Source organism: Ictalurus punctatus, chromosome 3 (assembly GCF_001660625.3).
Source record: "Ictalurus punctatus breed USDA103 chromosome 3, Coco_2.0, whole genome shotgun sequence".
Classification (NCBI taxonomy): Eukaryota; Metazoa; Chordata; class Actinopteri; order Siluriformes; family Ictaluridae; genus Ictalurus; species Ictalurus punctatus.
Genome location: NC_030418.2, coordinates 4,192,387 through 4,217,752, shown reverse-complemented (window position 1 = coordinate 4,217,752; position 25,366 = coordinate 4,192,387). Strand labels below are relative to the sequence as shown.

Sequence of the window (25,366 nt, the reverse complement as noted above, 5' to 3'; positions counted from 1 at the left end):
TAGATTTACTTACCACTAGCTTATCTGTGTTAGCCACCCTTTCAACCCAATTCCACCAATGGACTAATTCTGACCAGAATTATGGGTGGATGGATGGATGGGTGGATAGGTAGGGTAGTATGATGCAGCCTATCGCAATGTGTTTTATTCCTCTTATACCACATAGAATTTTTATCTGTTTATAGTTACGTTTAATGTTGGAACAAGTTAGTTCCTATTATTGCTTACGACATAGCAGCTATAAACAGTCATTCCCTCATTCATCATCCTCCCTTTTTTCCCCATCTCTCTCTTGAAATGAATAAGACAGAATAAATGCAGCTTGTCATGCTACCACGCAACCAGAAAGTGCAAAGCCCTCCATCCTGAAGACTTTCTCATCTTCTGTTACTGGAGACTCCTTCCAAAAATGTCAAGTAAACGTCTCCTTACAGAAAACTTCACCACATCGACAATTATACGTTTTTCTTTGTTAAATAACCGGCACTTTAAATTAAAAAAATCTAAAAATCTGTTAACCTAATAGTTAACCTTAGATTATGTATCGAATGACACCTTCTGACCATCCAGATTTAAGAATTCAACAGTACTGTATATGAACATGCGCCTAATGAAGTGGCCAGAATGAATACAGTGTTTAAGAGCGTGTCAGTGTCACTGCTGTGTTGCGATTGGGAATGTTTCTGGTGTGCTCTGTTATCACTGGCGGATCGGACACAAGGCATAACAGTAAATGTACTGTGAATTAATAAGTATTCACCCCCCTTTAATGTTTCCACATTTTGTAGTGTTGCAACCCAGAACCGACATGGACTTGGGATCTTATGTCATTAAGCTACACAAAATAGCCCATAATGCTCAAATAGGAAGAAAAAAAACCCACCCTGCTATATAATTATATATATATATATATATATATATATATATATATATATATATATATATATATATATATAAAATTCTTTTTTTTTTTAAAGCCAGTGTGCAATTAAAGTGACACAATCTCATTACAAACACAGTCAAGCAAGGTGGTGGTAGCGTCATGCTGAGCGTTACTTTTTTAAGGCACTGTATATCTACAAAGTGTCCCTAGATAGTTGGTTTGCCTGATAAACTGTAAATGTATAAACTACATCCCTAAGTATTTATGTGAAATGAGCAAAAATATAATACAGGGATGATCTTTACAGTAACAGAAAGGGGGTTGTTTTTTCCTTTCTCCTGATGATGGCCTTACACGAATGTCATTACTCCCACAAATAATTCATTTTATTGGATTCATAATGATGTTCAGCAGTGAAATCTAAACACAGTGCCTATTATATGCACAGTGTACACACTAAGGAACAATACTATAACAGCAAAACACTTTGATCCAGATAAAATAAAGGAATAAATCAAAAGATCATGGCTTGTGTGTTTTATTTTATTTTATAAACCTGACCCTTCATTCAACTTTCTTGTATTTATACCATGGAAAATGCTTAACTAAAAAAATATGGTTAAGCTTCAATTTATTATTATTATTATTAATAAAAATAATACACGTGAGGATGAGGAGCCATGAGCAGAGCTTTTCTACAAGAGCTTCTCAATCACAAATCGCTTTACAAACAAGGAATACAGCTTGGGCTTTTCCAATGTATTCCGGGGGGTGCACGGAAACAGTGTTGCGATTAAAACCTTAATTAAAATGTACCTCTCTGTATATAGACGTGTGTATTTTTAAACGTATGATTCCGTAAACCTTAGAGATATGTGTCGATCTGTAAATACATCGGAAGTTCGATTTTGTAAACTTTTCGACATGAAGCGTGGACCCCTGTGGAGGTCTTGGTAGCGCTCACACTCCAGCTGATCGGCCTCGGCTCCCGGTGCGGTCCGTCGGACTGTACGCGGCTATTAATAATTTCTCGAGGTTTTTTTTTTTTTTTTTTTTTTTTCCGCATGTTAATCAGAAAACATCATCTCAGTCCGTGCTCTCGGCGACGTGTGTTGTGCTTTTTGAACCGAGGATTATATTACAAAGCGTACTCGGGAAACGACTGGCTGAGGAATTTCCCCCACAACAAACAGGCCGCTAGCTCATCCCCGGTCTTTCTTTAGAGGAGGTCGCCGATTTTCACACTTCACCATGGGGGACACAGGGAGCGAACGGAGCAAGCCACCGAGTAACGTTATACCTCCGCGGTGTCCTTGTGGATTTTGGGGGTAGGTCCACTGTTTTAGAAAACGGTGTCTATTTGGAGCTGAATACAACTCGGTCAGAATCGGAGAAGGAAATCCGTCCTGTTAGCAAAACTAGCTAACCGTTAGCTCCAGGGGCTACTGTCAGTTGGTGCCCATTGTTTGAGTAGGCCAGGATGGGGGTGGGGAGGCTTGTCTGTTTTTCTTTTCTTTTCTTTTTTCTTTTCTTTTCTTTTCTTTTCTTCTTTCAACTGTCCTTTTCCCACTTTTACTTCGATGTACATAAAACATTTCAAACGTACACGTTTTCTCAAAGCAGAATATTCACACTGTGTTGAATTGAACCGATTGATTAATTAGCTTAAAGCTAGCAAAGCAAGTTGACAGGTTATATCTCCAGCCCAACACTGTGGGCTCAGTGGCACAGCTGCTGGCTTTTAAACATCACACTATTATCATTAGGGAAATGACCGAGTCTGAAGCATCCATTTAGTTAAGAAACAAGACAAAAACAAAACACCAACAACTAACTTTTGGTTTATTTGTCCACTTTGGCCATCATTGATCTCAAGCTGTCAGTTGCACAGGTGGAGTCCTTATGCGCAACGCTGTAAAAGCCCATCAGATAGGGCTGGGGGAGGGTAAAGCACACAGTCTCTTTCTCCATTTGACACAAGAAGAAGAACAACAAAAAAGAGTTTAATGTGTATAATGTTGTGTACTGGGAGTGCAGAGTGATCATGGTAGGTGAGAGCGAAATCTTCATCACCACCACCACAGTATCTAATCGTTAAGACGAGACACTTCCTGTAGAAAGGAGATTTTGGGCATCTTCATTTCACTGGGTTTGACCACTTCAGTATGTGAAACTTTTGTACATGTGTGTATATTTATATACGTATATAGATCTATAGACCGTCGTGGAACGGTCAGCGAGGCAAGTCGTCACTTGAAACGTGTTCCTGTCGTTATTTATGAGTCGACGCTCTTGAAGTTGATAATAATAATAATAATAATAATAATGATGATAAAATCAAGCGTGTCACCAGGAAACCACGAAGTACAGCAGCGTGAAGACTTGGCCATGGTGGTAAACCTGACCCTGAGACTGGAGGCTCCTTTCTTCCATGCGTAATAAACCTCTCCTTAGAGAAAACCTTTCAACGATTATACGTTTGATTTTTGTTACACGGCACCGCCGTTTTATTAGCGTGGCGATAGAAACGGAAACGCAAGAGGAATTAGTTTATTAAATAGAAACGTGTGAGTTTTGAATTACCGCCAGAGCTGCCGTCATAGAAAACCAATCAGGATCTTTGGCGCAGTCTGAGAGTTCAGCACCGAGCAGTGAGGTGGAAGCGGATTTGTACGGAGTCCGATTTGGGCCAAAAGTATCGGACGTAACTTTTTATTTGTTTGTTTGTTTGTTTGTTTATATATAATTTTCTTCAAGAAATGAACAAAAATATACAACGAAAGAAGAAAAGCGCTTTGAAACCGACAAGAGTGAGCTCGGTGCGAAAAATTTGAACACGGTCTTGAAATAAACAACATTGTTTGTTAACAGAGTTTTCATTTACGCACGTTTACGTTCGGCATGCTGGCACAAATCCGACATCTGGGTGGGGCTTAACCGTGCTTTACTCTCATTGGCTAGTGAGATTTGGATCGACAGCTCGAGCGTTCAGCTGAGCAGGAGGAGGATGACGCGCCGTGCCGCTCTCGAGAGTTCATCACTTAAAACAAACAAACAAATCAATAAATAATGGTACGAGACTACCCAAACCTCAACTATGAATTACGAACTGATACACTGACCAAGTCATTTCCTCTACAAAGTACAAACACCATAAATATTCAGAACGCGCTACAAAATTCACACCACTGAGGTCTCTACTTCCGGTTCATGGTGCTGTCGTTCCAAGCCTCACTAGCCAATGAGAGTAAAGCGCTGTTGATTAGCGAAAAGGAAGTTTAGAAAACTGTTAACAAAGACTGTTTATTTGAAGACCGTGTTACGTTTTTTGCCACCGAGTTCACTGTTTTCAGTTTCCGAGCGCTTTTCTTCTTTCTCGTCGTATATTTTTGTCCGTTTCTTGAAACGTAGTACTTTTCAGTACTTTTCATCATAACAAGTTATAAACTCCTTTATAAGCCTTATAATTTACTCTGAGTAGAACGAAAACACAAATCTTCCTTTTTTTTATATTCAGAAGTAAAAAAAATTATGAAATTGTGCATGCTATTTCCTATCCCTAATTCGAAGGATATGACAGAAGGATTTCACAGAATGTTGCTAATTTTTGGATTTATGTTAGATTTTGTATTGGGGTGGGAAAAAAAGTCATCTTGATATGGTATTTTTTTAATTACTATTATTTAAAAAAGGATTAATATTCCAACAAACGTTTCTGTTAAAGTCCTTCTCTCGTAGAAGTCTCCAGAATGGCTACGTTTCCATCCGAGTTGCGAATTTAACTCGTGTGGAAAAATTGGAATATCGCGTAAAACATTTGCGAAGAAACCACCGTTTCTGTCCCGTTTGTTCAAAAGAACAAAACTCGTCACCTCCGTGGAAACTGGCGCGTCCCGCTGTCCGCCATTTTTACTTTTCCGAGCCAGTTATTCAGTCGCACGATTCGTTGCGGCGAAGTCACTGATTTATTTATTTATTTATTTATTTATTTATTTATTTTAGATGTGCGTCGAGGAATTTATTCGTTAAACCATTCGTTTTCCATCGTAGTTTATGCGCATGTCCTGTTATTGGGGGGGGGTCCATTGCAAGTTTTTTTTTACGTGCATTTTGGAGATTTTATTCACATCTGGTGTTATTTCCATCCAGTGTTTATTTTTAAGCAATATCCTAAAAAATTGCATAAAAATATGTGGATGGAAACGTACCTAGTGAGAGATTTAAAGTGCAACTACTACGCTTTTTTCAGGTATTTACCTTTCGTGTAGTGCGTTTATTTGTAAATGGCTGTTTGTGAATGAATCGCCCAATTCTGAACAACTGAACCGAGTCGTCAGTAATCCCAGGCTTTACTTCCTGTATAAACCTTCGTAGTTTGGTAACAATAAAAAAAACCCCGCCTCTGGTCTTCTTCGGCTGCTGGCGAACGACGTGTACTTTGACCCGCTCTCAAACGCTAGTTGAGGTTGCGTCCTGAAAGAGTTAGGCTCATGTCTAGAAGACGTTGTTTTCACGGACTCCCAAAGGACGAGGATCTCAAGCGTCGGTGGTTAGAATTCCTTTTAAAAACGATACCACGGCAGTTCAACGCCAAACTTCATTTGTGTGCCCGTCATTTCACTGACGACCGCTTCGCAAATCTAGCCGAAGTCAACGCAGGAAACGATTATTCGTTAAAGACGGGGCCGTACCCTCTTTATTTGGACCATCTTATACGTCTCTGGATCACAACCCGTAAGTATGATTAATTATTTACGTATATATTTTCTACCAAGTGTTCCAAATGCGTGGTTTTGTGTTGTATACATGTAAAGCCAGTGCACAGCCGTTAGCCTGTTTAGCTGTTAGCCTCTGCTAACCAGCTAACTCACGTTATTACCAAACTACATATAAACGTACCGCTGAGAAACGTCGTGTTCTCGTCACGTTCGCGATGGTGGTTCGGATCGATCTTCCTAGACATCGTTATCGGACTCGGGCTCAAACTGATAAGGTGAAGCATTGTATTATTACGTTATTACGGAGCTGAAACACGGGTATAGTAGTCTGAGTTTCCTTTCCGACACGCGCTGTAAGCGGTAGACCAATCACGACAGACTGGGGCATCTGACCAATCACAGCAGAGCAGGCTCTCTGAAAGGAGGAGTTTAGAGTGAATGGATCCTTGAGCGTGTTGCTTGTGACCCTGAGGAAAAAGAGTTGATGCTGCAATGTAAATTCTGAAAAGATTAAAGTGTTTATTTATTTTTTTTTTATTTTATTTTTTTACCTTGGATGCATGCAAACCTGTCATATGAAACAAAATTAGGCACGTTTTAAAAAGCATAATAGCTGCAATTTAAAATGTAGCAACATGGAAAGACTTGATTTTTGTTTTTTTATTAACCATGCAAGTTTACCCCCAGACAAAGCCTTATTTGCATAAATAAATGTAAATGCTCTGGTCCCCAAAAAAAGAAGCTTGTACGTACATCAGCAATCAACTGGCAACGACTGATGGCGAGAGAATTTTGTTTAAACGAATGAACCTAAAATCCGAGGTATTTTGTTGCACCGTTACACGTGGTGAAAACGCTGCATCAAAGATTTGACGACGTTCAGAAACCACAACACAGAGCGGTTCGTGAAGTGTGGAAATAAATACGATGATACGAATATATTTCCGCTGTACGCGATATGCCGATTTTTGTGAGCGTTGGGAAAAATGTAGTGCCACGTACCAAAAAAAAAAAAACGACCAAAAACTTGAGTGGTCAGTCAAACCAAAATTATTATTATCATCATTATTATTAAAGTGCTTCCTTTAAGTGAAAAGGTGAAATTTCTCAGTTTAATACGGACAGAAAACGAACCGAATGCCGAGGTTGCAAGGACGTATCGTAAGAACGGGTGTTCTGTTTGTGAAATTGTTGAAAAAGCAAAAGAAATTTGTGCTATTACGGAACTTTATCGTAAGTACGTACTGTATATAGCGTTCACTACTACCTGTGGTTTCAGGCGTCCGCCGTGGGGGGATTGAAAACCATCGCCCGTGCATACGGAGGTCCTCGATAAAGTCCACGTCGACTTTATCTTGTTGATCACCGAGCTGTTGTTTTGCCATTTTAACGAGATTAACTACAGTTAGGTTTTAAATCGCATAGTAGTACAACGGGAAGAGAAACTTAACGGAGAAACATTCCGGGGACGTTTACAGCTTTGTCTGTTTGATTTGTTGCGAGTTAAATCAAACGCCTCCTTTGCTTATAAGATTAGCGTGGCAAATCGGACCGTTTTTATGCTGATCTGACCTTCGCTTTCAGTAACGTCTGAGCCTTAGTATAAAAAAAAATCAAACGAGGAGCAAGAGTAGCGTTGGAACCATTTTACGAGGACCCAATGCGAAATTTAGCTGACTGATCTAGTTTAGACGGGGATGCTCTCGGCAAATTGTTTGCCGTCATAATTGTAGAAATTTTAACGTCAATAATTTTATAGGCAAATTTGATTTCTTATTCCATTGCATATCCGTGAAGGCCTGGTCAGTTCTATTAAATGGATCAGTTCTGGAAGGTATCTGGTGTCTGCGTTACAGGTTGTAAAGAAAACCTCTTTCAGCCCCAGGCAGTGGTGGTTCTGATAAATGAACAGCTGCGTTATGGTTTCTTTTGACGTAAAACTAAAGTGCGACAGCTTTTGTTCGCGTTTAAAGTTAACGAAAGTCAACGTACGTTGCGAAGTCTTGTGTTTCCGCTAAGTCCGTGAAAGAATCAAATCTCAGCCGTCTGCTAGTTGGAGACCGGTGATGATTCGGGTCTTGTAACCAACGATAATACAAGCGACTTGTTAAAAACGCCTCGCTGGTTTTTTACCTGACTGTAGAACTGGGCAATATGATCCTACACTCAATGCTATCTTGTTAAATAATGTCAGAATAACTATAGCATGAGATACTTGTTAAGCACGTTGAGAGAAAATCGGCGCTAACCAGACACCAATACCGTCTTTGACGTGTGAGGATGGAACACGACAGGTCATAGCTGTAACGTTGACTCGCCGACCGTTCATCAAAAAAAAAAAATGATGTGCCACGTTCAGAAGAGAAGTTTGTTTTTCGTAGTCGGTATTAACGCGCTCCGCTAGCCGACAATCTCGCCGTATGTCGTTACGTTAGTTTTCAGGCAGCTAAAAGTCGACACTGGCCCGGGCAACACACTGAAGCTTGTCTGATGGGCTCGGTGATAAACGTGTTATTTGTTCACCCCTGTAACATAAATATCACTCTGTACTGCTATGAGAAGTCCTTTTGAGTGGCGGTGTTAAAAAGATTGTTTTATCACTGGAAACTAGCGCGTAGAAATGTAGAGAATCGGGTCAGATTGTGACCTTCATCATGCTGAAGCTTGTGGCCAGAAAAGTGTACAAAACGTCCAGCTAACTAACTTATTGACATAAGAACGAGACCTGATTGAGACCGTTCCAGCTGTAAATGAAAAGGCTGAGCGCATGTTGGTACAAGGTGCACCAGGTGTAGGCGTAGCAAGCGGAAAGGAGATTGTTTGTATAGCACATAGCACAAGGGAGTTTTCATAGTCATGTGACCGATATTTTTGGCCTTATTTCAGTTTTCTGAGAACTAGTTGGACGGCTAGATACGTCTGGCTAAGAAAGAACCGAGCAGCCGACCGTCTCGTGACATTTTATCCCCTAAAACGGACGGCGCGTCTTACTGATGTATTGTTCCTCCGCGTATGATGGTAAACGCTCCCAAATTAACGCCGGCGTCCTGCACCTGAACTTTACAGTCGTCGTTTCATTCATGAGTCGGCGCTCATTATAGCGGCCTTTTTAAAGATTCAGAAGTTTCCAAATTGCAATCCTATCATCAATATCAGCTTTATGAGTCTAATGAGACCGAGTTCTGCTTGGAAATTGGCTAGGCTTTATCACAGTTAATATGAAAATATGAAACTTCATTCCCAGCTTATCAAGTTCTGAAGGAAATTGCCTAGTCTTGAGATTTGGTTTCTCTAGCATATAAGGACGGGATGGCGAGTCAGGGCAGCATCCAGATCCAGGCACATCCAAGGATCTCTTCTAACCACACAGTTTTCAGCAACGATTTTCCAGCACTTTGACTGAAGTTAACGTTTTCAGATCGAAGCTCTCGAGTTAAACGTGTCCCATTCGTGGGGTGGGGGGGGGAGTCCATTTGACTCTTTTTATCCAAGTTTTAACGTACGTTTCCACCATGCTCAAATTCACAGAGCATTTAAAAAAAAAAAAAAACGTACGAAGTAGCATAGTGCTAACGTATCCTTACTTCCTTCCATCCATCCATCTTCTATACCGCTTATCCTTCCTTCAGGGTCACGGTGGAACCTGGAGCCTATCCCTGGGAGCATTGGGCACAAGGCGGGGTACACCCTGGACAGGGTGCCAATCGTATCCTTACTTTCTAACTTAAAAACCTACACTATATAAGAGATTGCCGGATAGACTACAGATCGGATATTAAAAAAATAATAATAATAAATCAGACTGTGGTCAAATTGATATTATTGGCAACATACATCACAAAATATTTCAAACAGTTTTTTACAGTTAATGTCGCGCTGCTTTCTTCTGTCGTTCAGTGCATTCGAGTGCAAAGTTAAGTTCTTTCGTCGTCGCACCAAAGACCAAGCAGAACAGCACGGTGTATTTTTAAAAAAAAAATTTTTTTTATTGTAAAAATGACTAACTCCGCCTCCCTGCGATCTCGGTCACGGGCGTAGCCTTTCCCGCCCGGTCGCAACAAAGTTTTAACGGGCTACTTCTCGCAACCCACATTTATAGTTCCAAAATTGTAGACTAATTTTAAACGAATTCGGCTCAACGTATATGGATTAGGTCCGACATTACACCCCGACTTACGACTGGCTACGGATGCGAATACACAGCGCTGCTGCGAACAACCGTTTGTTCACGTTAAGTTCTAACATATCGTTGTTAATCTAATGGCGATGAAACTGTCACTATTAATAGGCTTGTATGAATGAAAAATAATGATTCATTTCTTGATTAATATTGAAATAATATAAAGCAATGGATTTAGTTGTTTTTAAAAAAAAAATAAATAAAGGTAGACATTTTAATTTGGCAAAAGATTAGTATACGGTATGGCAGTGGAGTTAAATACTACTTCCTGCTAACCAGTCAGGTAAGATACCTGAGGATTAGCTAGCTATTTATGGTTTATTAGCATTGAATCGAATTCCGTACCGTTGTGTAGAACGTTACGAAGAATGAAGTATGTAAATAGTATGTAGGCCTGGAATAAAGAAACTAGCCAAGTCCGTCAGACGGACCTGTTTCGAATGACGGTTTCTAAAAGTGATTTTCGAAGTTATATGATTTTATTTGCATGGCTAAAAGCATACGATTTTTTTTTTCTTTCCACAGAATTTTGTGAACGTAGCAATTCATTACTTACGGACAGACAAAATGGCGGTACACGTGCCCTGTGACACCTGTGATGTTGCGTTCAGATCGGATGCTACGACGTGTCGGAAAACTTTTTGACGTGGAACATGCTGAATATAAAGCGTTCAGAGATACGTGTTGCTAAAATGTAAAGGAGCAGAAAAACCAATACTGAAACGATTATAGTGGCAAGGATTATTCGACTTAATCGATCATGTCTGAGGTCAGTTCTGAAAATGGCCTCTAGGAAGGGTATAGGGCCTCTAGGATGCTCCTGGTTCGGGGAGGGGGGCCTGACTGATTTCACCTGCTGCTTTCAGGCTTCTTGTTGGATAAACAAGCTGTTAGGGTGAACACGTGGGGGGAGGGGTCGCTACATGCCGAGGGCGAGCCGTGATCTCTTCTTTCCACACATACCTGCAGAGGAAATCGGACATTGCAGACAGAACTTTGAAGGCAGCAGCAAGAGAACAACAGCACAATGCAGTGTAGGAGAAGCCTAGATACGTACATGGCATATACCAGTTGTGATTTAGTACAGTTTAATACAATCATTAGACATATTAGAGGAGAAGGACAGTAAAGTAACACGATTTTCCTGTCTTTCTCATTTCTAAGCTGCGTTTAAGCCGATTAATCGATTTTTATTTTTTTCCTCCAGGAACAAAACAAATCCAGCACAATAAATAGAAAAAGTTGAGTAATTTAGAGAGGTTGATTAAACAGTAAAAACATGAGCATAACCGGATTCGAATGTTTTAAGAAGTATAATGTTTCTTATTATTAATGCATTCATTACGCTGAGAATAATGAAATAACCTGCATTCGTTGTGTAGCAGCAGAGTGCCGGCTCGACTTTTGTGTGTGTGCAGGTAGATAAGGTCATCAGGGCTAGGGTTAGTGAAGTTGGGTTAGGGTTAGGGAAGTAGGGTTAGGGTTAGGGAAGTAGGGTTAGGGTTAGGGAAGTTGGGTTAGGGTTAGGGAAGTAGGGTTAGGGTTAAGGAAGTAGGGTTAGGGTTAAGGAAGTAGGGTTAGGGAAGTAGGGTTAGGGAAGTAGGGTTAGGGAAGTAGGGTTAGGGAAGTAGGGTTAGGGAAGTAGGGTTAGGGAAGTAGGGTTAGGGAAGTAGGGTTAGGGAAGTTGGGGTAGGGTTAGGGAAGTCGGGTTAGGGAAGTCGGGTTAGGGAAGTCGGGTTAGGGAAGTCGGGTTAGGGAAGTCGGGGTAGGGAAGTCGGGGTAGGGAAGTCGGGGTAGGGAAGTTGGGTTAGGGTTAGTGAAGTAGGGTTAGGTTTCGAGTTGTCAAGTCGAAGGCTGAAGAAAAGAGGGAGTATTACTGAACAGTAGTTTGGTTAGGTTCGTTGTGACCGTAGTTCTCCGTTTATTTAAATGTGTATAGAATTGAACTTGTAAGAGTAGTAACTCTTGGTCGAGTAAATATGTTAAAACCGAGGTCTTAAGCTTTGTTTCCATCCAAGTTGCGAATTGAACTTATGCGTAAAATTGGAATATCGCACAAAACATTTGGGAATAACAGCGCCACGTCCGTGGAAACTGGCCTCTCGCTCTCCACCATGTTTACTTTTCTGAGCCAGTTATCCAATCACGTGACTTTTTTTGGATGTGCGTCAAGGAATTTATTCGGTGAGCGTGTTTCAATCCCCACCCACCCCCGATATTTATACTATGATCAACTGAAACTTATGTAGAAGTAATTTATTTTGCAATATTCTTTGTGTTCGGAATTGATTGTGAGTTTGTCATAATAAACCAGATAAAAATACTAACCCCCCCCCCCTCTCCGGTGCACAAGTCGGGAACACCCAACTATTGTCTCATAACCCGAGGCTTGATTAGTGTTCTGAAGATGAAGAGAAGCCCAACAGACTATTTTGAGCACACGGAGTTTAGTAGTATTCTTGCACAGTTGCGTGTAATTTGGTATCCAGTACAACTTTGGGCGTTTCAGTAATTGAGATTGTTCACTGTCAGCGACGTCAGGATGTTTTCTCTCTCTGTGTGTGTGTGTGTGTGTGTGTGTGTGTGTACCTTGGCAGTACTCCTTTGCTCTTCTCACCGATCGTCTGGCAGATTGTTTTGTCCTTATTGCTCGTCTCTGGGGTGATATTTGCGTTCCCCTCCGCCTCGCGTTCAATTCTCGCCTTTTCCCTTGATTTCGCCCCGCTGAAAGTAAAGGTTTGTGTCTTGATTGGTGCTCTCGCTTTCCTTCATAAGTTAATTGCAGCTGACATTTAACAGGAGATGTCAAATTAATCCTCTTCCTGCCTGTGCATGCCCCCTGAGACCTTGATTGGCTCCGAGTGATGCGAGAGAGAAAAGTGCAGAGAACACACATACCTAGCAACATGTTTACTACTTTCTCTCTCTCTCTCTCTCTCTCTCTCTCTCTCTCTCTCTCTCTCTCTCTCTGACTGTCTGTCAGGATAGAAAAACTTTTTCTTTTGGCACTGCCTGAACTATCGCACCTTGTTTAGAATCCCTGCAGATAATTTCGTCTTAATTGATTTGGGCCCAGTTTCACAAAAGCGGTAAAATGATCTGAACTGATGATGCGAGGCTTCAGTACGGCACTTTCAGCATTTAATGACGCTTTTTTTTTTTTTTTGGTGCCGAAATGCTTTCGCAGAACTTTAGGCAACTAGATTTGAGAGGAAAAACACCCCCATAAACTCGTAATCAAGAGTAAGGAATTCTCTGTAACTGTGAAGGTGTGAGTGATTTCAGTCAGTTTTCCTGGTAACTACATTCATATCTATTCTTGACTTCCTAAGGAGCTAAATGAACAGAAAAGTCATGGCTGTACGTTAGAGACAAAAATAGCACGTCTCGATTATTTTGCAGCACTTTGTCGACACGTCATGTCATCGGTTAAAGGTTGGCCTGCGTTAATTTCGCCCACACGGACAGGACGTGTTAATGTATTCTGACACCACAGCGCTGTCGAGGTCTCGATTCCGATTGGTCGGAAGGTGTTGATTAATTTTCTCTCACATGAGCTCTGACGGTAGTAAGGTTCCAGCTGTAAGGTTCACCCTGACAAGTTTAGTTTTCTCTTATTTATCTAATCAAATTGAACAAAACTCGAAGTTTTCCAACACAGGAAAGTCTTTCTAGCTTCAAGAGAGAAACAAAAGCGTCCGTATAGGATATTTTTTCGTGATTGTTGCTGCGGATTTTTTTCCAAAATTTCAATTCAACTTGCAGAGTTTTTGCTTTCTTTGAAATCTTTTCTTAATTTTATTTGCAGAAATCTACTTAAATTGCAGAAATCGTTTCGCACTGTCTTTCTCAATGATGTTTGGCATCAAACGAGACCTTTTAGCCGTATCGTGTTCGACGCATAAGAATCAATCGAAGGTTGATGACGTCACACGGCGCGTCACGTCTTGGCCGAAATCTGCATAAAATCTGCTGTGATTTTGAAAAATTGTAAGCTCTTCCAGATATTGCGGCGTTTGCTTGATTATTTTGCGTTCGAAAAAGACATTTGGGTTTGAGATCAGAAGATGGAGATGAGAAGAGAGTTTAGAATTTCAGCTTTTATTTCCTGGTATTTATATGTAGATGTGTTTTAAACAACATTAAACATAGATCCTTTTGGTATCAGAGCACCCAATTTGTAGGGGCGCATAACTACTGGAACATGTGACTGACAGGTGTTTCTTGTTACCCAGGTGTGTCCTGCTAGATTGATTGTTTAAACACTAAATAGCTCTGAACATCTACTCTTGGTTTAAACTTTCAGTTTCACCTGTGAAGAGTGCATTTCTTGTTAAAAAGGATAAACCAACATGAAGATCCGAAAGCTGCCTATGGGAGAAAAGCGAGCTATTTTCAACCTGAGGCATTGCACTAACATTGGGCATAGCCAACACAACCATTTGGAATGTCCTGAAAAAGAAAGAGACCACTGGTGTACTTTAAAGCGCACATATTATGGTTTTGAAACGTGCGTAGTGTTGTTTTAAAGGTCTCATACAATAGATTTACATGCATCCAAGGTCAAAATCCACTTTAATGTGCGCATAATTTAAATTGCAGCATCACCCCCCCCCACCTAAGCTCCTCTAAACTCCTCCTTTCAGAGAGCATACTCTGCTCTGATTGGTCAGATGTCAGCGCGTGTCGAAAAGGAAACGCCCGGTACCATAACGAGTTCCAGCTCCATCTGAAAAAAAAAAAAGAAGAACAGAGGCGGGGTTTTTTGTTAGAAACCTACGTAGGTTAGTACAGGAAGTAAGTCTGGAATCACTAACGACCCGTTTCAGCTGTTCAGAATCAATTCCTTCTTTTGGGAGTCATTAACTCGGTTTGTCCTGCGCTTTGATTTTTGAAACTTTGCAGACTTTTTACATTCCCAAATGGCGATATCTCACACTACATGAGACGTAATATTTGGAAAACCATAATAGGTACACTTTAAGGAACTATCTGTTCCTATACTTTTGCTCGTGTAAAAATTGGGTGGTCTGATACAAAATGTTCTGTGTTTTATGTTGTTTAACACATCTGGAGGTAAATACCAGGAAATAGAAGCTGAAATCCTAAAACTCTCGTCTTATAGCCACCTTTAGATCTCGAACCCAAATCTCTTAAAGTCTAAAGCGCAGACAGATGAATTGCCTTGCTGTTCCAATAGTTTCGGAGGGGACTGTATTTTCTTGACCAAACAGGTGCACTTGCTTTTAATCAAACATTCATTTCGGGTCTCTTTACAGTCTGAGTGGATGAAGAATCAGTTCTTAACACACAGATTTCTGTTTGATGGAAGCCCCACCACCACCACCCCCACCCCGTTGGTCATGCTAATTCACGATTTCTCCAAAAAAAAAAAAACACCTCCTAAGTGGTTTGATATTGCTGGTGTATCAAGCCTGAATTGCAATTATGAGTAAAGACAACCTGAAATCAAAACTGACCTTTATTCCGTGTGAGCTCTCTGTTGAGTGCATGATTCATCTACACTAATCACTTAAAAAGACAAAATTGATTTATTTTTGTCTGCAATCTTCCGCTAGAGTGCAGCGAAATTTTCTCATCTCTAAAAACTATCCTAGTAATTGTAAAACAAGCGGGGGGGAAAATAAATATATAAAAAATTCAATCAGCCAAGACATGTAGAGATTCCCAATTTTCCCCAAGCCAATCAAATTCTAGCGTCCTGTCCATGCGAACCTGCTTTTTTTCCTCAGAAACGTGTCCGTAAAAAGCTTTTCCCGTTTCACATCATCTTTAACAATATTTTGTGCAGATCCTAGTACACGTCTTCTGTTATCCATAACGTCTGAAGTACAGCGTACTCGGCTGCACGAATACCAAATGTAAATTTGATACTTTTGAAAACGCGAATTATCGCTTCCGTTTCGATTTCTTGGATGTTTTTGGAAAGGAAGTCGCATCCGATCGCGGTGTGTCCGGGTCAAACCGTTCCTTCGCCCGTCCAAGGGCTCGTGAAGAAAAGTTCACTTGGTGGAATAAAAGATAAACGTCCTGTTAAGAAATTCAACAAAGGCATCTTTAAGCGTTTCTTGCGGTATCCGGGACGGCTATCGAGACTTCATGCTTTAGAGCACGGCAGCGTTGGTGAACCTGTAATTCTAGATATTTAAAAAAATAAATAAAATAAAATCAGCTCAAATTGTTTTACTTTTTGTTTAAACACAGATTGTCCGAATACTAATACGTTGATATAACTGTCCTTGTAAGGAAGGTGTGGAGTGAGGGAGGAGGGAAGGATGCTCACGTGGCTCAGTGCTCGCTGAACTGAAGTCTCGGAGTTTCACGACACATACGTGTGGACGCACAATTCATCGCAGACCTTTTTTTCGCGCTCGGGTCGGTTGTCACTCGCACTCTCTGTTACCGATAATGTTTAAAGTCACAGAATACACGATGTCCACGATTGGTTTGACTGCCATGTTTTATTTCTATAGTAACATACTACTACTAACTAATACCTAGCCTGGGGGGGAACAGTGGCTTAGTGGGTAGCACATTTGCCTCGTACCTCCGGGGTTGAGAGTTCGATCACTCCCTCCGCCCTGTGTGTGTGGACTTTGCGTGTTCTCCCCGTGCTTCGGGGGTTTCCTCTGGGTACTCCGGTTTCCTCCCCCAGTCCAAAGACGTGCGTTTTAGGCTGATTGGTGGCTCTAAATTAATTCCCGTATAGCCTGGGATAGGCTCCAGGATTCCCCGTGACCCTGGGTAGCAGTGGAGATCTACCGTCCTGAGGACTTTAGCTCCAACCATAATCGTTCCCACCTGGCCATCTAATCACTGCCTTAAAAAGTTCTCGATCAACTAAAACGAGTGTGTTAGAGTTTGGTTGGAGATTGAACCTGCAGGAAGGTAGATCTCAAGGAAGAGGGTTGTTGACCACTGCTGTATCAGATAAGCGGCACTGAAAACAGACCGATATCCTAGCCTTTAGCATACATTTTGTACTCCTTTTTTTTCATTTCTTTTTTTCTCCACAGAGTTCCCCACCCACTCAAGAGCTTTCATCCAGCCATGTTTCTAGAAAAGTCTCATCTATGCTAAGTGCAACAAATTTGGTATTAATGTAGTACATTACTTCACTTCAAGTTCAGTTCAATAGTGTCTTGCTATGATGTGCATGAAATTGTTTTTTTTTTTTTTTTTTTTTTTTTTTTTACCACAAACAAAAGCTTACCATCACTGTGGGCTGTTACCACGGCAACAAGGTTAACCATAACGGGGCATTATGTAGTCCCATATCGGCATGCTTATTTTTTTACTCTTTGAATGCAAAGTAAATCGAAGTAAAATATACAGAATTGGAAAATTAAAGCCAGTATTGGAACACCGTGTATAGGAAGTGTTTTTCCCCCCAATCAGATCAGACCGACGCGAACACACACACATGGTGTCTTTACTTCCTAGATGTACTACCCACTTAATATGCATTATTTGTCCCCAGAAAGCCGTTATCTCTCTCCGCGCCGTCATCCGCCTTCTTGATTGGGTGGTGATTATGATTGCGGTTGATTATGATGAGGGTCGATCGTCTGCGTTGTTGTTTTCTCGCTGTTTGTGTCTTGCTCTCCGAGGAAATTTAAAGAGCACCGCTGAAAGACAGACACGGAAGGAGAGAGCTTGTGAGACAGAACGCACTGTAACACACGGTCGTCCGTTTCCGCTCGCACACAAACCAGAGTTCTCGTCGTAACGAGCGTGATGTGTTTAGAAACATCAAGACGTTGTTTATTTACCCGCATCGTGTGTTCTTTTCTCTCTTGTCTCTTGTAGGTCGAGCAAAACCATGAACCTCTGCTCCAAATGTTTTGCAGGTAAGAGAACGTGCGCATTGCAGATATGAATTCAAATCCCAAGCACAAGGGTGTGGCCTTTTCTCGTGACCTCTCGACGAGGTTCCCAGCATGCATGTCCTCCTGCCAGCCATGTTCAGTAAGCGTGCCAGAAAAGGGAAATGACTCGAGAGTGGTTCCGTCTAGAGATTTGGGCCCATGAACGAGATTATGAGCTCTCGCCGGTTACAATGCATTTGATATAAAAACAAAGGACGGCTCTGCTTAATCTAATCGCCGACGTCTCTATGCTATCCTGACCGTCGTTAAATCAGTTCGTCTTGCCTCGTAGCTTTTTATAAGCTTAGGCTGTTTTAAATATTTATACAGAATTGACAAATACTCTGATTAACAGGCCGCAAGGAGTTTAGCGTAATGTTCTCCGGGCTCATTTTTTGTTTTTGAACCCGGTATTTAAATGTAAATACATGAAGTATTTTGTGCGTCACATCCAGTGTTCGTCTTCTTGATTCTAGACTCTAGTTTAGCTAGTCGAATCTATCCAAAACACACGACATGTTTGATTCACTTCTTGCAGTCGAGTCGACTCGAGTCGATTCACGAATCAATCCGAATCACTTTCTCATGGCGGTAGACCCGTTTGCCAGGAAGAGAATACGGACACCTCTTTAAATTTTCTGTGTAAAAGAAGATACGTGTGTGTGTGTGTGTGTGTGTGTGTGTGGCGCATGTAAGAGAGAGGCTCTGTCTACTCTTTGCTACTCTAAGCCTTCTTCACACTTCTTTTTCCATGCCTCACTCAATCTCAGCCCTCTCGCATGCTCACCCTCTCTCTCTCTCTCTCTCTCTCTCTCTCTCTCTCTCTCTCTGTCAGACATCCAGAAGAAGCAACCAGACGAAGACTGCGCTTCAGAGCCCGCCCCCAGCTCCAGCAATAGCCAATCAGCCGTCTTCTGTAACGAGACAAGCAGCAGCAGTAGCCAAACCCTGTCCTCGGGCTCCGAGGGGCCGTCCACAGATGCCACGCCTCTCTCTAAACAGGAAGGTGAGCTCTGGGTTGTTTAATAGCACATATGGCACATCCTGAAGCGTTTCCTACCTAAGTTACGCTATACCACACGCGTCACCTTTTGAAATCTGACCTATTCCTGTATGTATGAAACGTCACACCATACCGCTGTTGATTATTTTCCTGTGAACCGCAGTCACGTGTCATGCTGTGGTGGGGTTGGGATTGTTAGCAGCCTATCCGTAAAAAGCACAAACACATTCTGAAGCTTTCATTTAAAGCAGAGGACAGAACAAGCGCGTGAACGTGTTCATTAAGAGCTCCTCCTCCTGCAGGTTAGGGATGTATAAACGGACGTATAAGCCAAGATGTGAGGTATTTATTGGCCATAACATATCGGTCACTTGAAAGGAATAACGGCTACTAAATTATTAACACACAGAGGCTGCTTTATGTGTGAACTAAATATACTCTGAGGTGCTACAGTTAGTCATTTGTAGCACCATGTGTCTGGACATATAAAGCCACCAGATGTTCGCTCTCTCTCTCTCTCTCTCTCTCTCTCTCTCTCTTGCTCTGTTTTGCTTTCTGCTATCTCTCTATATCTGTCTTTTCTCTCTGTCTCAGTTGCTGTCTTACTTGCTCTCTCTTGCCCCCCCCCTCTTTTCAGTTTCTCACTTTCTTTCTTTCTCTCCCCCTCTCCATCTTTCTCTCTCTGTTTTGCTCTCTGCTATCTCTATATCACAATCTTTTCTCTCAATTGCTCTGTCTTGCGTGTTCTGTCTCTCTCTTTTTTTGCACAGTTTCTCCCTCCCTGCCTCTCTCTCTGTCTCTCTTTCTTTCAGTTTCTTCCTGTCTCTCTGTCCCCCCCCCCCTCTCGCTCTTTTCTTTCAGTTTCTCTCTCCCTGTCTCTCTCTCTTTCTGTCTCGCTTTCTCTCTCTGTCCCTCTGTCCCTCAGTCTCTCACTCTATCTTTCCGTCACTCCTTTTATCTCTTGCTCGCTCTCTCTCTCTCTCTGTCTCTCTCTCTCTGTCTCTCTCTCTCTCTTTCAATTAAAAATCTGTTTCTCACTCTATCTTTCTGTTTCTCCTTCTATCTCACTCTCTTGTGCTCTCTCTGTGTCTCTCTCTCTCTCTCTCGCTCTCTCTCTTTCTCAATTCAGTTTCAAAGTACTTTATTGGCACGATTGTTTACGTGCAATATTGCCAAAGCATCGATATAGATAAGAAAGGAGAGTACAGTTCCTCTGCAAATTTCCACACACTTTTGTGGACATTTTTCTAGTCTAAGGACTTGGACCTCTTAACTTATTTTCCTCTCTGTTTTTCCTCCCGTCTCCTGCAGAAGTCTCGAGTACAGACACAGCCCGAGGCACGCTATCCACTCCGACGAAACGGCCCTGTGATACAGGTACACTCTGCGTCCTTGACACTTTTTTTTTTTGTTTGTTTTTTTTTGTCCAAGGGTGTTTGCGCGCATGCATTAATGTGTGCCTTGGTTCATTTCACGGACCAGAATGCCTAATAAGGATTTTCGGGAAGGAGTCAACACCACTATTGATGAAGGGTATTCAATTTACTGCTTGATGCGAGAAACAGAATACTCTGAATATCTGAAATTAGGTGTGTGCACTTTGATGATGATCTTGGATTCATAAGCTGACTAATATTGTCTGGACGTACACTTCAGACGTGTTTCTTCACCAAATGTGGAGGCCAGAAATTAAAATTTTTGTTATATAAAACAGGTACACATTTCGTCAACTTTCATTTTTAACTACAAAGCTCGGAATGGTCGTACGTAGACCATGAGCAAGCTGGGAATGTTAAGAACCGTTTTTAAACAGTTATAAAACACCCAATCGTCGTAATTGATTTTTTTTTTTGTGTGTGTCTTTTGTCAGCCTCGGGTTCGGAGAGCGAGGCCTCCCCGGAGAAGCGGGTGCGTGTCGGCGAGTCCTCTGAAGAATCTCAGCGAGGGCCTAAGCAGAAGAACCGCAGGCGTTGCCATCGCTGCCAAACCAAACTCGAGCTTGTACAGCAGGAGCTGGGCTCATGCCGCTGTGGTCAGTGTCTGGTATTATAAACTGCATTGTCCTGTTGCACCCTCTAGCCACTCGGCCAGGCTCTTTCCAGATGCATTCTGGTACGAGTCATCATTTATAAATATGCCAAAACTGGCACCCCTGCTAGCCCCGCCCCCTTCCCCAGTGCTCTCATGCTGTGAGTTCATGAACGTGATCCAAAATCCATCCACATATGTTGCTAATATTATACGATTATATAGGTAACTATATGTATTTGTTTATTCTTTCATTAAGGCAACGAAGAATAGAAAAAAGTATATATTTAGATTTTATTTATATATAAAATCTATATCTTTATAGTATATATGACTATATAGTAGTCATTTCACCTAGCTGTAGCAGGTTAATCACGAGATTAAAGCGGTTAAATAAGTCTGTAAGTGAGCCGCAGCGGCCGTCGCGTTAATGGCGGCTCCTGTCGTTTTGCTAACGCTCGTGCGCCGATCCTTCATCAGTTCAGGACCGAGTGGAGATTAACTCTCTCTCCTCTTTCTATCAAATGACTCCTATTGTTAGCGCTCCTCAGCGGCCTCTTTTATCTCCATAACAGCTCTTTTATCTCCATAAGAGCGTGAGTGTGTGTGTGTGTGGGTGCGTGTGGGCGGGCTCCGTGTGTGTTTACTTGTGCCGTTCCAGCTGCATTGCCGCACAACCCGTAATTGCGAAGCTTTAATTGAAGCATGCTGAGCTTTTAATCATCACTCACTCTCGTTAAGAACAGCGCACATATTAAGTGTGATAAGCTCCTTAACAAGCCCGTGTGTGTGTGTGTGTGTGTGTGTGTGTGTGTGTGTGTGTGTGGGTAACCAGTCTCAGCTCTAAATGGATTGTTTCACACTTTCACTATATTGTTATTTTTTAGGATACGTATTCTGCATGCTGCACCGGCTGCCCGAGCAGCACGACTGCCTGTTCGACCACTTGGGTCGTGGGAGAGAGGAAGCCGTGCTTAAGATGGTCAAGCTGGACCGTAAGGTGGGCCGATCCTGCCAGCGCATCGGAGAGGAGTGTTCCTGAACACATACACACACATACATACATACATACATACATACATACATACATACATACATACATACATACATAAATACACTCTCTCTCTCTCACACACACATGCACACACACTGTATATTCCCCTTCCAGTCTCACTTCCCCTGATTCAACTGAGGCCAGTGGTGCTTAGATCCTCAGTGCTGAACAATGTAACACACATGCCCCCTCCCAAGCCCCGACTCCCCCCCACACACACACACACGCACGCAATCTCCTGGCCGTGACACTCCTCACAACTGTCTTAATCCCCTTCCTGTGGATGTTGTTGGAAGACCACCATCTCAAAAAAAAAAAGAGAATCATCTAGTGGTGTTTTCGGCATGCTGCCATCATCTCAGATTAATTTTTTTCTTTCCCCCCTGCCATTTTCGATTCTACAGTCCATCATAATTTTCAAAAATGAATCATATATCCCTCTGTTGTTGTCGTTGTTGTCGTTATCTCAATTTAGGTTTTCAAGTATAAGGTCACTAGGTCAGGGGTCATTCCCAACATGAAAAAAAACCTCCATCAGGCCTACAAAGCTGAGGAAAGCGAGATCTGTGATCAGGACTGGCCTTCGCCCTCATCAGCGGAATCAGGTTCCACCTCCTAACCTCCTTCGGTCTGTTTGGAGAATAAATTTTTTTCATTTTGCCTCCAGTCGCCGCGATCGTTCTTTAACCCGAGTTCGAATCGGAAACGGAGTCTGACGTGGCTCACACACCCTCACGTCCACCCCTACGTTGGCCTTGGAGATACCGTGTGCTGTCACTCTAGAGGCCTCTATTTTTCACACTCATTTCCCTGCACGCGCACACACACACACACACACACACACACACACACACACACACACACACAGTTATACATAAACCCGAGTTATTTTGATATATTATGTTCATATACACACAAAAACCACATGTGGTCTGTGTGTGCCCAGTACATGGACAGAAGCTAAATCGGTACCCTTCGGACCGGGTTCATTCGGGATCGTGCGCCCCAGGGCTTTACGGGAACTGTAGTTCAGGTCTGCATACACTTCTGTAAACTTGCAGCTCCAGTCAGACCCCATATGATGTATTTAGTGATGCTCTGCCTCCAGAAAGCTACAGTCCTCAAAATGATTCTTTCCTCCTTTCATGTCTTCCCCACCCACCCACCCACCCTCCCTCCCCCTTCCCCAGTTCTGACCCTCCTTTTCATTCATCCTTCACTTTTCTTCTCACTTCCAGTTTTGCACTTTTTTCCTTCCCAACACACGGTTATCTCATTCGTCACGTTTTCCAAGTGGCTTTAGGAGGGACTGGGTTTTGAAGGTTGGAGGCAGAGTGCTGAATATACAGGTTTTTTTTTTTTTTTTTTTAAAGCTGTTATTTTTTTTTCTTTCCTTTTCTGTTAAAAGGACAGAGCTGAAGACAATAAGTGAATATCCTGTATCTTAAAGAAATCCTTATTTAACCATCTTTGTGTTTCTGATTAACTCGCACTAGCATAGAGCTGCGTTTCTTTTCCCTCTTTAGGTTAACATTGTTAAAGAGATAAAAAAGCAGTATGGATAAGATAATTCTGTAGCCTTTCTTTGGGTTTTTTTTTTCTTTTTTTTTCTCCTTTCCTTTTTGCTGAAAAAGAATAAACTGGATTAGTGAAGCGTGTTGTGGTTTTCTGGTGCTTTTAAATCTTTTAGCAGAAAGCAATGTGTGTGTTAATATGATATGTATGTATTTGTGTGTATATTATAAAGTGGATGTGTGTGTATATGTATATACGTGTGTGTGTGTATGTATATGTGTGTGTGTATGTATGTATGTATATATATATATATATATATATATATATATATATATATATATATATATATATATATATATATATATAAATTATTAGTGAGTGAGAGATTGATATAGTGTGTGTGAGAGAGTGGGTGTATTTAAAGCTGAGTGTGTGTGTGTGTTACTTACTAGACTTCAGTGTCGTTCCTCATTTCTTATTCATTTCTCTTCAGAGTGAAGTAATCTGACAGAGCGTTAATAACTTAAGAAGGCCAGTCCACTTGTTAAACTATTTCAAACAAGTGTTTCAGATGGAAACGAGAGATTCCAGTTTTATCAGATGTCCACACAAGATTAAAGCATACTTTTTAATGCTTTAATCTATCTCCACGAAATCGTTTCATTCATCTTATTCCAGCATCTTTTTTTTTTTTATTATTATCTGTCTTTCAGTATTTAGCGCAGCTCTTCCCAATCTTTGCCACCGGACCGTGGTATGGAGTTCATATGGGAACGTCTCTGAAATGAAGATCTGCGCATCTTCGTTTTGGTATTTCTGTTGACAAGTGATCATAATAAGTCATTATCTTTGCTGAATTTGTTTTTGTCCAGACTGCCAAGAGTCCCGAAGAAGGATACGTGCGTCACAAATGGCTGGAAATTGTGCAGACCGGTGATTGGACAAATGCAATCATTGCAAGTCAAGCAGCTGCCATTTTGAACAAGCAGCGCCTATTAGCTAGAATCCTCTTCTCCCAAACCGTACAGAACTGCATTCTTCGATTTTAGCGCGTGATTACGTTCCCGACAGAAGACCCGTAAAGTTCTGTTTACTTGGCTTATGATGTCCAATATCTAGAGTTCCAGTCTACGAAATGCCAAACATTTGCATATCTAATGAACCACTGAGTACGCGTACGAGTATGCGAGTGCCAAACCTTTGCGTTGTAAATATACCCTGTATACGTGTGTGTGTGTGTATGTGTACATGCTTCAGTGCATGAGTGTGTTGTTTGAGGATATCCCTCGCAGCCCGTTGCGTTTCCTTTGTCTCAGCATCTGAAGATCGTGACATGGGGATGTGTGGTGTTCGTACATCATGCCGTACTCGTTGGAAGTGGCAGAAAATGAACGCTCACTCCTCTTCCATTGAGGGTTCTTGCAAAGATAAACAATCGCTCCGAGCCAGGGAGCATGCGCGTCAACCACAACATATCCATTAATGATGAGCAATATGTGCTCGCTTTGAACTGGCTCATATACACAGTCTAGCTTTGATACAGTACCTTGCGTAAGCCTCGCATAACCAATTTGTAGTGTTCGAACCTGGAACTGAAATGTACTTAATTAGGATTATGCATCACGAATCTACATGAAATAACCCGTCATACTGAAGTAGGAGGAACAATATTATATTATTTACAAATGAAAACTCCACCGCCGAGCACTTGGTTATTTACTAGATTCACGGTTGTGCCGTATTCTTTCTATGACTTAATAATGGATTTAATGGTGCTCCACAGGCTGTTCAAAAGTAGGCGTAGGTGTACCACTATTGGTGTCTGTATTTGTTTAGTCCTTCAAATATTTGTATTTAAATGAAAGTTGGCGTGGTCTGTACCTCCTGTGGTCTAATGAGCATGAGGTTGTTTTTTTTTTTTTTTTTTTTTTTTTTTGGTTTGTCCTGTGAGCTTAACGTTCAAGCTTGTTCTCACGTCACACCAAAGTAAAAACCTGCTGCTCCTCTCATGTGACCGTCTTGTTGCTTCCCGTAGGAATTAGTCTCAAATAGATGCCATTTCTGGCAAGCTTTCTTTTTTTTCTTTAAAAAAAAAA

At 41.6% G+C, this 25,366-nt stretch overlaps 1 protein-coding gene across 2 annotated transcripts; it reads left to right on the top strand.

Moving 5' to 3' along the window:
- Window positions 1-1,917: 1,917 nt before the first annotated feature.
- zfand3 (zinc finger, AN1-type domain 3) lies at window positions 1,918-23,408 on the top strand. Of its 2 annotated transcripts, none has more exons than XM_017464701.3 (6): window positions 1,918-2,211; window positions 17,612-17,652; window positions 18,506-18,676; window positions 19,985-20,050; window positions 20,544-20,705; window positions 21,589-23,408. In XM_017464701.3, the coding sequence occupies exons 1-6, from the start codon at window positions 2,135-2,137 to the stop codon at window positions 21,741-21,743; spliced, it is 672 nt and encodes a 223-aa protein (XP_017320190.1). In that variant the 5' UTR covers window positions 1,918-2,134; the 3' UTR covers window positions 21,744-23,408. The 2 variants fall into 2 exon arrangements, with proteins under 2 accessions (XP_017320190.1, XP_047010365.1); XM_047154409.2 differs by lacking the exon at window positions 1,918-2,211 and adding an exon at window positions 3,696-5,617.
- The last annotated feature ends 1,958 nt before the right edge of the window (window positions 23,409-25,366 follow it).

Excerpts from the sequence above, each read along its gene's own strand:
- zfand3 (XM_017464701.3), top strand. The coding sequence starts at position 2,135 with ATGGGGGACACAGGGAGCGAACGGAGCAAGCCACCGAGTAACGTTATA. Across the intron at positions 18,677-19,984 it reads GCCTCTCTCTAAACAGGAAG|AAGTCTCGAGTACAGACACA; the intron begins GTGAGCTCTGGG and ends CGTCTCCTGCAG. Across the intron at positions 20,051-20,543 it reads GAAACGGCCCTGTGATACAG|CCTCGGGTTCGGAGAGCGAG; the intron begins GTACACTCTGCG and ends GTCTTTTGTCAG.